The 16,609-nt window shown below is 42.7% G+C and overlaps 1 protein-coding gene across 1 annotated transcript in view; it reads right to left on the bottom strand.

Annotated features, from left to right (window-relative positions):
• DERA (deoxyribose-phosphate aldolase) overlaps nucleotides 1-16,609 on the bottom strand; it is an 84,201-nt gene that overhangs the window by 29,756 nt on the left and 37,836 nt on the right. The window contains exon 6 of the mRNA XM_006130270.5: nucleotides 13,326-13,454. Within this exon, the coding sequence (XP_006130332.2) occupies nucleotides 13,326-13,454 (129 nt within the window). The remainder of the gene's footprint in view (nucleotides 1-13,325; nucleotides 13,455-16,609) is intronic.

Raw genomic sequence — 16,609 nt, 5'->3', positions numbered from 1 at the left:
CTATGCAAGTATTAGCACTAGAATGGGAATAGAATGTAGACCCTTCACAACAATAGCAATAAACCTTAGCATAATGCTATTGCATGTAACCCACTGTTCAATGTAGCTTATTCATCCTGCTCCAGTGAGTCACTTGCTCTTTTCTTCTTAAGTGGGAGAGATCTGGGTTAAAGGCCCTGGGCTCAAACACTGCTAATGAGCCAGGGGGAGGGTCATTTACCCTGATGTAAAAGTACAAGAGCTGTCAACCCTTTGGCTATTATAAAACAAAGTGCAGTTTCACTCTATAGCTGTGGTGGTTTCATTACCACAAAGACAAGTTTCTAAGTCCTATTTAATAAATTAGGGAATGGTAGGCAGGATATAAATGGAGTGATCTTACTGACTGCTCATGCTTTAGCACCATACTACTACAGGCTTAGAAAAGATCTCCCCTTGGGTCAGGTCCAAGCCTAATGAACTCACAGGAAACACTCTTATTGCCTCACTGAGTTTTGGCCATTCATCCATACCTCTAGACCAGCGATGGGAAACTAGGCTAGTGAGCAGGACACAGGAGTGGCCCTCCATCTGAATGGGCAGCAAGACTGTTGTAATCAAGATGATTTCCCGGAATAAGGTAGTTTTGCTAACTGCACTTGTGTACCTAGAATTCATGGGGTAGGCCGACTGAACCATAGCAGTGCTTTGATTGGATGCAGAGGGAGCACATGGCTCTTACAATCAATGTTGTGTGCAATCAGCACATGCCCTTGCTTTATGTGTGTGTCACTTTAGTAATACCACCAGGGGGGAAAAAACTATGCAGATGGAATCTGGCAACCTGCACCTGGGCAGCAGTAAACAAAATGTCTCGTGGGCCAAACACAGCCCTCGGGCCACAGGTTGCCCACCACTGCTGTAGATAGTATCACATCAACAGCGTGGAGTCGCACCAAGCCCTGGAGTATCCTTTGCTGCCAGGAAACTGCTATTCCTCCATCTTGCATGAAGGACACTCTGCTGTGACTGACTCCATGCTGCTCAAAGGCAGAGGGGACACTGGGGGCATGACCATAGGGAAGAAAAGTGGTACCACTAGTAGGTATCTGCAGCTACTATGCTGCATTCCTGTTTGCATGGAGCTCCTTTACCATGCAAATTGCTGACTCTTTCCCACTGCATAAACGGATGACCAGGGGTATATTTTAGTTGGATTTCCATGTATGTAGCATATGGTGTGGGAGCTTTAGCTGCTAAGGCAAGGTGTCCTTTCCTGCTCCAGATCCACCACTACACCATTTGCCTGGCTCTATCTCCACTGCAGTCTGCAACAGTGCCTTTCTTCCCGCTGCTGCCTCCACTCTTTCTACCCCAGATTTTGCTAGATGATCAGACCCAGCTACCTCCAGCCAAAAACTTCAGGTCGCTTCTTGCTGCACATTCAGACAGATCCTTCTTTGAAGAGCATTTGGCTCAGTCCTCACTCAGGCAACGTGCCCAACAACCGTGTGCCTTTAAGCGGAGTAATATTTTGTCAGAAGGAAAATTCACTCCCCCTCCCTACTGATTTGGTGCTTTTCATCCAAAACATTCCACAGCTTTTATAAACATTCATTGATTAATCTGATAAAAGGTGTGGTGCAAGGTATTACAACCATATTACAGATGGTTAAACAGAAATTTAAGGAGGTTAAGTGACTTGTGTAAGGTCAATGGCAGGCTGGCGATCAGGAGTCCTAGTCCCCAGTCTACTGCTTTAGTTCTCCTTTCCTGACACTTGCCTGTTGGTCTATCCATCTCTCCCGTGAGAGTTCCTTGGGGAAAGCACAGTCTGCTTGAAAAGCCAAAAGCACCTAGCATATCATGGAGGCTATGAAATCAAAAAGAGTAATAATGAATAAACAATGAGCTAGTTTATCTGGTTTAAGTTGGCATAGCTGCTTTGATTTAGGGAAGCTAAGATTTTAGTCCAATGTATTTGTATGTGTAAGACTTACTGCTATTTACAATCTCTTTCAATTGCATTTTATTTTCTAATTACCTCTCTAAGGAAGACGACACATATTGTACATATGCAAACAGTGTAAGTCAATAAGGCCTGGTCTACACTAGACCAGGCAGGTCGGCTTAAGGTATGCCATCCAGCTGCATTCGACTTCCTTAAGAGTCTATATTGCAGGAAGCCGATAGGAGCAGAGTGCCCTCAGCGCTCGATTTGGGGGGGGTCTACACTAGAGCCTCTAAATCGAATGCTGGAAGATCGACCTCTGGAGAGTCAATATTTTCCATAGTGTAGACAAGCCTTAAGAGTCAACATTTGAGAAGTAGAGAGTGTCCTAGCAAGCACCCTGATCTCTCCTCCAATACTGCTAAAGAAGGCAGCTATTATACTTACTGGTAAGTAGAAAACCTGAAAATAGGCAATAAAAATATGATGCTGTATTAGTATTTGAGTTTGCAGCTTAATGAAGTGTAAACTAATAAAATTCTAATATTCTCACTTTATTTCTATAACTCTCTGACTCTCCCTTGCCAGACGCTTTGTATTTTTCAATGCCTCTGCTTATTTCTGGTATTACTTTAGTTCTCTACTTAACTACACTGTCTTCTGTTCCTCTTTTGACTTTATGGGGAAGAATTTTTATAAGATCCCCTACTGTTTCATAACTATTTTCCATTCCTTCATTTTTGATTCCCCATACATACATTATTGAATTCCAGACAGATTTTTAAAATCTCATTTTGCATTCCTTCAAGGTCTGCTTTACCCATGACCAATATTTTTTGTTACCATCCTTTCTACGGACCGCCATCAGCAATTCAAATCTGAGGATGATGTGATTGGATCTTTAGAGCTTTTCAGCTTCAGCCTTATCTATCATGCCTACGTTATTTTCAATGATTAGTTGTAGAATAACTCTAAGCTTGTTGGCAATTACACCAGTTCAGGGAGCAGTCCTGCACTGCCTTATTGAACACACAGCTTCCTTCATTTTTCTATTACTGCTTTTTCACTCAGAATCAGAATAATTGAAATCCCTTTTATTGCTATACCAGCCCTTTTGAGAGAGAGAGAGAGAGAGAGTCAGTCCTATTTCTGCACAAACATTTCCTGCTCTACCTTGTCATCCAAAAACATTCAAATTTTCATGCAAAATCCTCTTCTTTGTCCTGCGCTGTGATACACAGTTCCATCAAGCAGATCTCCATGGATGTGATGTACTCATTCTTTACACTGACCTTCCAGTGATGTCTTTGGAAGAGCTGAATGTGCAGAACAAATGCAGACAGTGCAGGAAGCAAGACAACAGAATGGAGAGGAGAGTTACACGACAATAGTTGTGGATTCTTTCTGTTGATGAGGGGCCTGATTCTCCTCTCATGGAGGACCAGATTGTGAGCTTTTGTACACACCAATGCAAGGAAGCAAGAGGATCTAAAGTGTCTCTTTGCTCCCTTGCTCGGACTATCAACTTCACGTGTCACAGTATGAATGATGGATCAGCCACCGAAAGAATGCTAAAACCTCTTCTACAATAACAAATCAGAAGAAGCAGACATTGTGTCAGACTTTAATTCCATTTCTCCTCTGCCCCAAAATGCCAGTCTATGCAACAAAGCCAGGATGGAGAGAAAGCAATTCATGCCTGCTATGGGACATGTACAGATTACTTCCCTCTGGAAGGATGAAGGGAACTAGGTACCAGATTGTGCCTCAGGCTAACAGTCTTGACCTGTGTGCTTCTGGAGCAATTATACTCCACTCCTTGAGGACTTACGGTGTAAAGCTGAAGTAAATTAGTGAACTCGATACTATTGCAACTGCCTAATAAAAAGCAAGAATAGGGCTCAATATCACTACATCCACTGCACAACTCCTGCTTGCCTCTTGCTTTTAGGAGCTTAGTTTCTAACTGACGATGGCTGCAGCTATAGTTACAAATCACACTCTCCTTCAATACAATATGCTTTGAACCCTGAGTGACACCACAACTTCTGGAGTATGCACAGGATTTTAAAAAATCAGGAACTCCTGAGTTCTCACCCCAGGTCCTGTCTTCTTGTGTCAGTTGGGTCCTCCTTATGTAAAACAAAGAGAATCCTCTTCTACTTCACAAAGATGAGATGAAGGATACTCTGCTCATGTATGCACAGTGTTTTGAAATACAGAGTTATCCTAAGTGCTAAATATATTATTCCTTCAGCAGGCTTGTTTCCTATACTGCAGACAGCACTCTTCCTTCCTTTGTTCATTTTTCATAAAACATATATTTTGAAGATTTTTTTTCCTTTGGGGCAGGATAACCCACATATCACAGCAGGAATATATTCTGAGCACCAAGACAGCTACTAGTATGTTTACTGACCTTCATAGAACAGGAGCACATGGCTTAAAATGCCAGTTAGCTGGCTCCTTTCTGTCCATGCTACCAATATTCATATGATATGATTAGCTGTAAGGATAAGTCCTTTTCCTGTAGCCAAATTGTGAGACCTAAAACCTTTGTCTGTAGCCATATTAGGAGGGCAGCAGTCCTGAGACAAGCAGAAAGTCACACTCTCACATTCCTGCTAAATTACATTTAAAAAAGGGGTTAGGGGCTATTGACCCGCAGAAAAATCAGTTGGAGGCTGCCCACAAGTGAGAAGCAGAGGAAGTGGAGCACAAGCGCTGCCTCCCCAATGCTGGGGGAGGGGGGACCCTGAGCCTCAGGGGCCAGAATGAGGCAAGCCAGGGGCCACATACAAGCCTTAGGTTCCTTATCTAGGGATGTTAAATTTAGTTTAATCAACTAATCGACTAGTTGATGGAATTTCCATTGACTAGTCGATAAGCGTGGGAGCAACACCGGGGTTAGCTCCTGACCCCGAGAGCTGACCCCACTATAGCTCTGCCTTTTTAACGTATTAAGAGCTAGCAGGCTCTTAATACATTTAAAAGGCTGAAGCGCAGCAGGGGGAACCCAACGTGACCTGGGACAGCTGATTCCCAGCTCTCGCCAGGTCCCTCCTGTTGCGCACCAGCCTGAGCCGGGAATCAGCTGTCCTGGCTTGCGCCGGGTCCTCCCCACTGCACCTCTGCTTTCTAAATGTATGAAGAGCCAGCAGGCATGGGCCATGTATGAGTGTCTAACTCAGCAGTGGGCAATAACTGGACTGCAGGCTAGATGCGGTTCACCAGGATTAGACCCTGGCAGGCCGCGCCATTTTATGTACCTGAATCTCCACAGGTAAAGCTGCTTGAAGCTCCTGTTAGCCACAGATCACCATTCTCTGCCAAAGGAGGCTGCAGGAAGTGATGTTTGCACCATCTGCACCGCTTCCCACAGTTCCCAATGGCCAGGAACAGTGATCTGCAGTCAAAGGGAGCTTCAAGCATCCGCACCTGCAGAGGCTCAGGTAAATAAAGCGCGAAACCCTGACAGTGTCTAACCCTGATTAACAAGCTCCACAGATCTAACCTAAGACTTCAAAGAGCTCAAAAACCAACAATGCAGAAGATAAAACAGCTCGCGAGGAGAGTATCCTAATTCATATTGCCATATAGTCTGCTTTCTTGAAAATAATGTACTTCCTTAGTCACTTGCATGCACTCACTTCCAGGTGCCACTATTTTTCCCTCTAACATTGCAAGAATTACACCTGTCAGCTAACTGATTATCCTTAGAGGGATGCCAAGATCTTTATAGCTGTTTAGCACAGAGTTACATACAGAGAGATGTATAATCTTAAATATTCCAGAAGAAGTAATGCTGTCAGTCAAATTTTGAAGACTTCATCTGGGCTTACATAAAGAGAGATGAATAATCTTAAATATTCCAGAAGTAGTAATGCTGTCAGTCAAATTTTGAAGACTTCATCTGGGCTTTCCAAAAGAACTTAAAGGAGGCAGGTGTCCAACTCCCATTGAATTTCAATGGGATATAAGCACATATTTTTCCCCTTTAAAAATCACAGCCTTCATCTAGGCACATGTTTTGCCAGATCAGATCAATGGTACATGTCAAGTATCCTGCTTCTGGCTGCTGTCAACGCCTTATGTTGCAGAGGACAATGAAATGTTTGAATAATGTGGCTACAATGCACTATGCAATGCTGAACATTTGAATGTGGGAGGGTTGGGGGCAATGTCATGGGGATTTTAAGAAATAGAATATGAAGGAGCACCTCTTTGCAAAAAAATCTGTTGACACGATCTGTGACTAGTGTTGACAACTGCCTCATGTTCTCTAAATATTAATATAATCCAACAATATAACTGCATGCAATAGTCATGTGGGCTGATCCACTAACATCCTTTTTGAGTTTGCTGGGCAGACGAGCGCCAAGCACTCGCTCCCCAACCATCAGCAGGCCAAATTCTAAAACCATTAGGCTGACTGGGTATTTGATCAGGTGAAGAGCGCTTGCTAAATAAAAATGACATATTACCCATCAAAGTCTAAAGAAGGCTGAAGATGGACTTTTGTCTTCTGCCATTAAAGGAAAGGGAAATGGGATGTGAAGCAACATAGGACCCTGTGAAACAACATAAGGGTACCTCGCCACTGCAATTAAGATCAACTGGCACATTGACCATCCTTCATTATAAAACTGAGAGCACAGAGAGGCAGTAGGGCCTTCTGTCTCAGGAATTCTCTCCCTCCCCCTCTCCCAAATATATATTTATCAAAGTACAAACATGGCTTGTTCCACAGCAAGGCAAGGCTAAAGATTCCTGTTGTTGAGGGACAAAGAGTTTATATTACCATGGTTGCGGGAGGGAGGGCGAGGTGTCCGTTTATTTTAAATCCAGATCAGCAAAGACCCAGAAAAGTACTTCTGATGCAATTTTTGGATTAATTTGGAATTGCTGTAGTGCATAAAGGGCTCTTGAAATTTGCAAGACTCAATGAATTAACATTTGCACTGCAGTAGCCAGTTGTTTTTCCCATTATGTTTAGATATCACTGGCAAGCATCACCCATTATTTCCTGGTTTTCAGAGGTGTGAGACACCTACAGCTCCTACTAAAGTCAAAGAGCCATGAGCAAGTGTTCAACACCTCTGAAAATCAGGCAGTATATGTACAGAAATGCTTAAACAAAATAATCTGTTGACAAATCAACCAAGAGGTTAGCCAGAAGACTACTTTTACTTGCTGCCAGTGTGCAACATGCACACAGGGGTTCCAGCCATAGATTAGGGCAGTGGTCCCCAACCATTTGGGGTTGCCGGGCGCCAGGGGGAGTGGCCGTTCGCCCGCCGGGCGCCCGGGGGGGCGGGCCCCCTCCATAGCCGCATTCCAGGGGCCGGCGCTCTCCCCTCAAGCGCCGCACGCCCGGGGCCGGCGCTCTCTCCCCCCCATTCCCTCAAGCGCCGCACACCCAGGGCCGGCGCTTTCCCCTCAAGCGCCACGCGCCCGGGGCTGGCGCTCTCTTCCGCCCTCCCTCCCCCAAGCGCCGCGCGCCCCGGCCAGCGCTAGCGCTCTCTCCCCAAGCGCCGTGCGCCCAGGGCCGGCGCTGGTGCTGGTGCTCTCCCCCCCCCCATGCGCCGTGGGGGGTGAATCCGCGGCGCCCCCGGGGCCGGCGCTCACCGTGCACCACGTGCCCGGGGCCGGCTCCGGCACCGCGCATGTGCCACGTGCCCGGGGCCAGGCCAGCCCTGAGCACTTGGCGGGCGCAGACAAATGCCCCCGCGGGCGCCATGGCGCCCGCGGGCACCGTGTTGGGGACCACGGGATTAGGGTCTTTGATCACCCCTCTGTGTTAGACATAGCATTTTTCAGGAGTGAAATTGCACAATTAGCACCCCACTGATCTGGAAGGAGGCAGTTTCACTTCTCTTGGGGCAAATTCCACCCATTCCCCAATGGCTATGGATGGCCTTCCTGTAGCAGAACCAGGTGTAATATGCAAGAGCAATGTTGCAGCACCTGGAGTGTCTGCAACATTGCACTTGCATATTACAAGTTTAAAGGCTTCTGTAGCCATAAGGCTGTATGGGCAAGAGAACAGCTCTGTTGCCAAGGTCTGAAGGAATTGTCCCCCTCCAGCCCTGGGAGATGCTGTCAGTGCATAATCTGACTGCTGAAGATGTTTGCTAGGTCCCAGATTTTAGACTATTTGTCTACAAATTCAAGATGGCAGCATCAAACCAGCTTATGTTCACAAGGGTTACTTTATTAGACAAGGGTGAGAAATATATTTTAAAATAAAGCTTATTCTACAGAAACTTCTGGCTAAGAGCTCACCAACTTGTCCCAGAAAACCCCTTACATGCCTTGGCAACTGGGTTACTTAGATTGCAACCACTCTGGGGCAAGGATCATCTTTTTGTTCAGTGTTCATGAAGTGCCAAGTACACTGCATCTTGGTTCACAACTGGAGCTACTAGGCACTATTCAAATACTTCTACTATGGGTTGGACCTCCCTGGTCCAGCACCCTCGGGACTTGACAGGTCCCAGCTGTTCTGCTGACAGATTCCATGCTCTCTCAAGGTCCATCTACAGAACCTGCTTTGCCGCCAACTGTTGAGCTTCCAGTCCCAGCTGTTGAGCTTCTATTTCTGCTCCCGGCCGCCAGCTTCCTAGGGCTCTCTGGTCCAGCCAGATCATGGATGTTGCCGGACCGGAGAGTCCTGAACCAGAGAGGTTCAACCTGTACTATTACTGATACTAATAGTTAAATCACAGAAAGGCCTCTTTTTATTCTTAGCCTTGGGATTCTCCCCCAAGCTATGAACTGTAGTTCAGTTTCTATGAGTCATTTAATAAGGCTGAGGGTTTTGCAAAAAATCAAAGCCCACAGCTGTATTGCTTTTAAAATTATTGACTTATTCTGTGGTGAAAAACTTATTGTGAGAGCAAGAATTAAGTGCATTGTAATCAATAGGAGCAGCTAGGTCCGGCAGTGGTTTTGCAAATCAGAGTACTTCTTAGCCAGCCTAAATATGGATTTAAGAGTGTAACTACATTCTTAATTTTGAAAATCTGAGCACAGGTTTACACTTTGGGCTGGATGCGATACTATCAGCTTCAGGCAATAATGGATATTTAATAGCAAAATAATCAGATCACAACAACAGTACAAATGTTTACTTAAAAATAAAGCTCATCTGTCATAAGCATGGAAACTGAGCTACAATCATAATAGCAAAAAGTGTGTTGTCAAGCTCACTTTTCTCAGGATCATTCAATGACAATTTTTGTGTGTGTGCAAGCAATATGATAGTTGCTAGCATGATCCAAGATGTAGTGTCAATTCATCCTTGGAGGAACTACCTAGCTCCATAGGTCTGCTTGAATCTCAGTACATTTTCAAATCAGGTCACATACATGTTGAAGATCTGAAATCAAGATTTAGGAGCTGACATTTAAGCACACCTTTTTAAACAAAAATCATGACATTAGTTGCAAAGAAGTTAGATGCCTGACAATAGAGATTTATGAACCTAACTTTAGGTGCACAGGCTCAGATTCTTCTAGGCATTTAGATGCCTAACTCCTATTGATTTAAATGGGAAAGAGACACCTAAATACCAGAGAAGATCTGGGCAGCAGCAACTTATTTTTTAGTGGTGCTGAACACCTGCAGTTCACACTGCTTTACGTAGATGGCGAACTCAAAACTCCCTCTGAAAATTAGGCTCCCAATGTTTCCAAATTTGGCCCAGACCACTTGGATACATCTCTCCAATCAGTTCAGATTCCCACACGCACCCTCAAACAGAAAGCAAGAGACCAAAATAAAGACGCTAGGATAACTACAAAATGAATCATGATGCAAGAAAAATCATTAACAATAGAGCCATCTGCTGTACTGCAAGAAAACTACACCAGTAAAAACAAATCTGATAATGTATAAAATAATCCAAAACAACTTTCTGGTTTTCAGCTATTCTGTATTACAAAACAGGTCAAAATGATCATCAGATCAACTTAAATTATAGTGTAATTGTTACAAGATCACCACCTGTCAGGATGGTTTTGATGTCTAGATTAAAAACCATATTTACAGGCATAGTCTGTATCACTGAACTTATTTGAACATTTCAAAATTACTAATCATTTAAGCCTTTCAACATCCTCCAGGTAGAAAAGTATCATCTCTACATTACATAGGAAAAAACTGAGGGAGAGCGGGGATTAAGTGACTTACTTCTTCAAGGTCACAGAGGAAAGAAGTTTCAAAGTTAGAACATTATTAATTATTTATTAAAGTAGTATTTTTTTCTATGTCAATAATGTCCTTGGTGATTTCTCCCACATACAATTATAGATATTTTCTGTCCCAAAGAACTTACCATAGTAAACATGGGCATAAACAAGACAGGACACTCCAGAAGTGGGAATAATGTCTATGATTCTAATTTAAACTTGTTCCCTCCATTTAATTCAATTATTAAAGTCTCTTCTTATCAGTGCTGTGAAAGAAGTGGGTTTGCAGAAGGGGTTTAAAGAACAGAACTCCAGTCAGTTAATGCCTAGTTCTGAGTCTTAATTATGAGACCGCCTTATGTCCTTAAAAGCTTGTTTAGGCTAAATAAATTTGCACCGGGCTACTGCAGATACATTTCACTGTACAAAACAATGCTTGAACTGTTGCCATACACCTACTCTTGTCACAGCTACACTAATGCAAACCAAACAAACAGTATGAGGAAGCCCTAAAGCACTTCAAAAAAATCACTTCCTGTTTATGCTGAGGTATTTGTTTCCCACTTACTTTGCAGCTTTTATCTGAGTCCTAAGGAACAGATTAAAAGTAATTTTCTTTGATGTTTTCAACAAGCAGGAAAGATTTTACAACTTTGGAGTGCCTCTTAGCTGCAGATAGAGAACATTGCTGCTTCCCGGATGTCCCAATTATAACCTAACTAACCATTTTACCCCTAAAATACCTAGTTGGTATGTGCTATTCCTACAAGCTGAAGATTTTGCGTGTGCAGTATCAACATATGTGATTTGGGAAGGTAACTGTTTTATGGAACTGTCATTTTCTACATGAAAGTAGACATGAAGGTGGAAATGGGAGTTGCCCAGATCACTCTTTCTAGGCTTTTTTCAATGTATTTAAAATAGTAAAGTGACAGAATCCAAATTGGATATTTATCTGAATGCATTTTGGAATTGCTTGGACAAAGATTCCTTTCCCCCGCAATGTGTGCATCCCTATTCAGATTCAATGAGGATGGGATGCACTAGTAGACATAATTTGCTCCCTGAAAATGCAGAGGGCCTTGTCCTTTTTTAGCTATTTGCCCACAAATACTAGTGAATCTTATCTGTAATTCCTATAACAGTTACAGTAACATAGTTTTACTTATAAAATAAATCAAAGACATTCTTTACTCTCAGTGTACATCTCTAAAAGAATTATCATATGAATAAAATCTAGTATTTCCTGGATATGTTTTCAGTTTTCATTGATCTGACAGTATTCTAGTCCTGAGTTTTTCCTCTACAGATTTCTATTATGCATTCTTATAAGGGCTTATCCTGTCGGGTGTGAGTACACAGCACACCAGCTTGCCACACAGTAACATCCTCTATGCACACTGCTACAGTGCACTATAAGTTCTGTTATCAGAGCTCATTATGGAACTAGAAGTATTGCAGGTGCTGCTGCATCTCTTGGCTTGAAGTGTTTTCCTTCATAGAAAGGGTATACCATTTGGTCCAATGGCTTGCAGCACTCCCAGTATACAAACTATTCCATCATCTTTGCCAGTAACTATTAACATTGCAGATAAGAAGATACGTCACTTGTTGTGTATAAAATTATGTTTATATTTGAGTTGGTCACAAAATGGAAAGACTAGTTTGCAAAAGTTTAGTAAAACTTTTTTCCTGTATTTTTATTGATTTGCACTTATAGCAGCTCCTAGAGGCCCCAGTTGAGATTTTGCCCCATCGTTCTACTCTCAGTACAAACCCATAGTAAAAGACACTCCTTCCTCTGAAGCACTTACAGTAAAATAGTAAGTTTCATTTACATTTCGAATGTCAACAAAGCTTTTCATCAACATTTCAGAATTCAAAACATTTGGACCAGTCGTAATATGGATGAAAAATATGTGTAAACATTATTAATTTTCCAGAAAGTATATATGGGAGAACAATTTTAGTTTACCTTGAGCTGCACCGTACAATCCTTATTTGTATCAAAGACCAGTTACATTAATTAGTCCCATATAATAATTCTATATCCTTTATAGTTTCTTAAATAGCGCTTATTAGATCTCAAAGCACTTTACAAGGGAGGTCTGCATTAGTGTCTCCAGATGGACAAACTGAGGCAAAGAGGCAAAGTGAGTTGCCAAAGGTTAGTGTAAAAGATAGAAATAGAACCAGAGTCTCTCGAATGCCGGTCCTGTGAGCTATTCATCAGGCCACATTACTCCAACATCAATGGGACTGCTCATGAAAGCTCATTTGATTAGCACTGTTTATCCCATATCTGTTCAAATATAGAACTGTGTATTTAAGATGAAATTCACCATTGAATCATAGGATCATAGAATACTTGGCCTGGAAGGGACCTCGAGAGATCATCAAGTCCAGTCCCCTGCCCCCCTGGTTGGACCAAGCATCATCTAGACCATCCCTGATAGATGTCTATCTAACCTGCTCTTAAATATATGCAACGATGGAGATTCCACAACCTCCCTAGGCAATTTATTCCAGTGTTTAACCACCCTGACAGTTAGGAAGTTTTTCCTAATGTCCAAGCTAAACCTCCCTTGCTGCAATTTAAGCCCATTGCTTCTTGTTCTATCCTCAGAGGCCAAGGAGAACAAATTTTCTCCCTCCTGTTTGTGACACCCTTTTAAATACTTGAAAACTGCTATCATGTCTCCTCTCAGTCTTCTCTTTTCCAAAGTAAACAAGCCCAATTCTCCCAGTCTTCCCTCGTAGCTCATGTTTTCTAGACCTTTAATCATTTTTGTTGCTCTTCTCCAATTTTTCCACATCTTTCTTGAAATGTGGTGTCCAGAACTGGACACAATACTCCAATTGAGGCCTAATCAGTGCAGAGTAGAGCAGCAGTCCTTGAAGTGAAGCATTCTCAGGGTTTAACTGGTGTATATGCGTTGGGATGGCTCTCTTAACATTGCCCAACTTAAGGCTAGTCTACATAGGAAGCTAGGGCATGGCAAGACATTGTGTACCAAATTTCTATGCAGTAACATCCTGTGTGGGTGCTTCTACAGTGAACTAAAAGTTACTGCACCTTTGGTTACTGGATCACATTTTTGCTTATTGTAATTATTTAACATACAAGTGTCAAGCCTCTAATTTAAAATTCAGATTTTTGCAGCTGCATTACCTACAGAATGATTCCAAATGCATATATTTACCTGCCATCATAGCTACCATGCTGGCTTTGTAGACATTGGTAAGTGATCCCAGCTCTCCTGTTCCCAAGATTGTTTTCAAATGTGCATCTCCACAGGCCTGACGAAACTGACGGATCTCTTCATAGAGACCTACCGGAAAGGCATATTAAAACAATAAAAGCTGGTCAAGAAACGTTCTCAAGTATAGTGTTAATTTCCACTTCTGGGTGAATGCAAAACAGGTCTAATAATAATTACTTATAAAACAAAATGTTAATGGTTCAGTGAATCATATTGCTATGTAGGTAGTTAGCACTGCTGTACAGATTCAAATGTATTTTAATAGCTGTTAATTTCATTTCATTCCAAACGAAGACTGTATTTAAATGTGTTTGGCACATATGAATAAATCAGCAGTATAAACACAATAAAGGTTTACAAACCTTACTGACAAGCCCAAAATAAAATGTTATCAATACTTCTAATACCTTTCCTGTATGTTTGCTAATAGTTTTACTGTATATTCGTCATGTCATTTTTCTCCTCACTCATCACCTTCTGATGCTCCCAGTCTTGTCATCAACTTTCTAGAATGTCTTCTACTTTCTGGAATTTTTTTTTCAATCTGTCCCATTCTGTCTTGTCTTCCAATCCTTTTCTATCCCCACACACTTCTAATTCTGCCCTTAGATGACACATACAGTTCCCACTAGAGTTACATACACACATTCAAGGTCAGAATTTGGCCCTTATTCTTATCCATAATTGATAAGATGAGCTGGTTACAATTCAGCAAGGAGCTCTTGTGTGAACCTGCAGCTATTAAATAAACAAACCAAAATAATTCTGCTTTTGAATCTGAAAAGCTTTTCATAGCCACAGGAACATCATACATCCAAATGCCCTCCCTTGACAGTGTCTTAATTCAGTATGGACTAGTATAAAACTGAAAACATTAAGAGATCGCTAATTGACTTTTTTTTTAATTAAACATTTTTTACCTGATTAGATAATGAAAGGTGAGTGTAGAAGCCCTAAAAAATAAACCATATTTTGGTCGGGACTGAAATATTGTAAAACAACAAAAGACGGGAAATAGCCACTAGATAAATCTAAACATGAATAGTAATACACAGTTATTCTTTTCTAGTAAAATATAATTACAGGTATTTTGGAAAAGGGCAGATACCCCAATATTAGCGAGCTGAAGAAATCAAGTATGGGAAGCCCTTTCATTGGAAACAATGGCAGACAGCTTTATATGCATCTGACAAAGTGGGTCTTTGCCCACGAAAGCTGATGCTCCAATAAATCTGTTAGTCTATAAGGTGCCACAGGACTCCTCGTGGCTTTCGCAGATTCAGACTAACATGGCTACCCCTCTGATCGCTTTATATCAGAATCAAACAGTTTCTTTAATACAGGCAGTCCCCGACTTACGTGGATCCGACTTACGTCGGATCCCTAGATACGAACGGGGTGAGGCAACTCCCGCACATGCGCAGCAGCATTCCCGGGGCTCGCTCACCTGGGTCCTAGGATCCTCCTCCTCCTCGGGCCGGCTCCGACTGGGGTCCCGCAGAGCTGCCGGGCAGAGGAAAAGTGCCTCCCCCTGCCAGCAACAGGCTGCCCCCTCCCCTGAGCAACAGGCTGCGGAACAGACAAAAGCAGCCTCTCTGCCCCTCCTCCCCTCTATACATGCTGGGCTCCCGGAGCGCAGCAGCGTCCCCGGGGCTCGCTCACCTGGGTCCTAGAATCCACATCCTCCTCCTCTTCGGCCGGCTCCAACTGGCCTCTGCCTGCAGCAGCTGGCCACAGGGACAGGGATCCCGCAGAGCTGCCGGGCAGAGGAAAAGTGCCTCCCCACGCCCGCTGCCCCCCCCCCCGCAGCCTCGCATCCTGCACGCCTCCCCCTCCCCCCCTGCCAGCAACAGGCTGCCAAACAGCAGACAAAAGCAGCCTCTCCGCCCCTCCTCCCCCTATACATGCTGGGCTCCCTGGGCAAACAAAGACTCCACCAAAACAAACAAAGTGCTGGCCTCATTGTGTTAGCAAAAAAAGGACCCTCCTCCTAGAACCCTGGGTGGTGTGTGGAAATAAAGCTATTAGCTCAAAGCATGGTGCAGAGCTGTTTGGTATTTGATGAGTTACTCCTTTAGTCCTGAGTTTGTCACAGGGACAGAAATAGATGTGAAATCTTCTGAACAGGGGAACAGACAGCAAAACAAACATTAGAGGGGAGTTAACCTTTCCCTATGCTATCCAAAACTAAAAAAAATGTTTGGCTAGAGTTTACCCTACAATATGTACCAGTTCCGACTTACATACAAATTCAACTTAAGAACAAACCTACAGTCCCTATCTTGTACGTAACCCGGGGACTGCCTGTATAGCGTTTCCCGTTTGGGAATTTTTTAACAAAATAAAGATACAACTAAAAGGCTGGCCAACCAAGCTGGATCCTTTAAAGATAACAAATTCAGGTTATGAGTAAGATTTGTTCATACATGTATGGAAATATAAGTATATTAATAATGATAACAAAGTTAAAATATGTCTTTGCTGTGCAATGACCATGATAACTGTGGACACTTCAGAGCAAAGGCACAAACTAGCAATGCTCTTCCCACTCCCAAGAGACTCTCCAAGCCGTTCAGTGGACTTATCAAACAGCTTTACTGCTGGTCCTCCACTCCACCTGCTGTGCTTCTGAATTCTATTGATGTCAGGATGTAGCTGCTTGATAGCACTGCAGTGTTCCACTGCAACATACTATGCATATTAGCAGACAACTGGCTAATGCACTTAGTGAGTCCCTTTATAGACACCTGACTTCACCTCACATCTCACTATGTATCCAAAGTGTAAATTAATCAGTGCTACCATACAGTTGAACATGTTTTATTGATAATTGATCATACTCCAGAAACCTCCTAGATCAAATCAACACTTAGAAAGGAAACACAAAGAATCTACGTTATTTGCTTGAGTAGAGCATTTGATAAGTGATAATATGACTGACTGATGCTCATGTTAGCTCATAATCCAGTCTCTTTTTGTGGAGTGACTACTTCCTGAAGCCTTTAGAAAACCAAAGGAAAGCAGCTTTCATGTTCTACTGGTTTCAGTAGCAATAAGAAAAGGTTCAAGTTGTCTCTAGTTCTAAGACATGCTGCCAATAGTTTCAAAATAAATTAGCAGAATGTAAATTTAGGTTGGAAGCCATGAAAGAAAATTACCTCTTGTATCTCTCGTTCTCTAAAGGTAGTGCTGCAGTTATAGTGTTATCCCTCCACTTTTGATAT

The sequence above is a fragment of the Pelodiscus sinensis genome, chromosome 1 (assembly GCF_052426305.1).
Source record: "Pelodiscus sinensis isolate ZL-2025 chromosome 1, ASM5242630v1, whole genome shotgun sequence".
Lineage (NCBI taxonomy): Eukaryota > Metazoa > Chordata > Testudines > Trionychidae > Pelodiscus > Pelodiscus sinensis.
The sequence above is the reverse complement of the archived record's forward strand: the minus strand, read 5'-3'. Positions and strand labels throughout refer to the sequence as shown.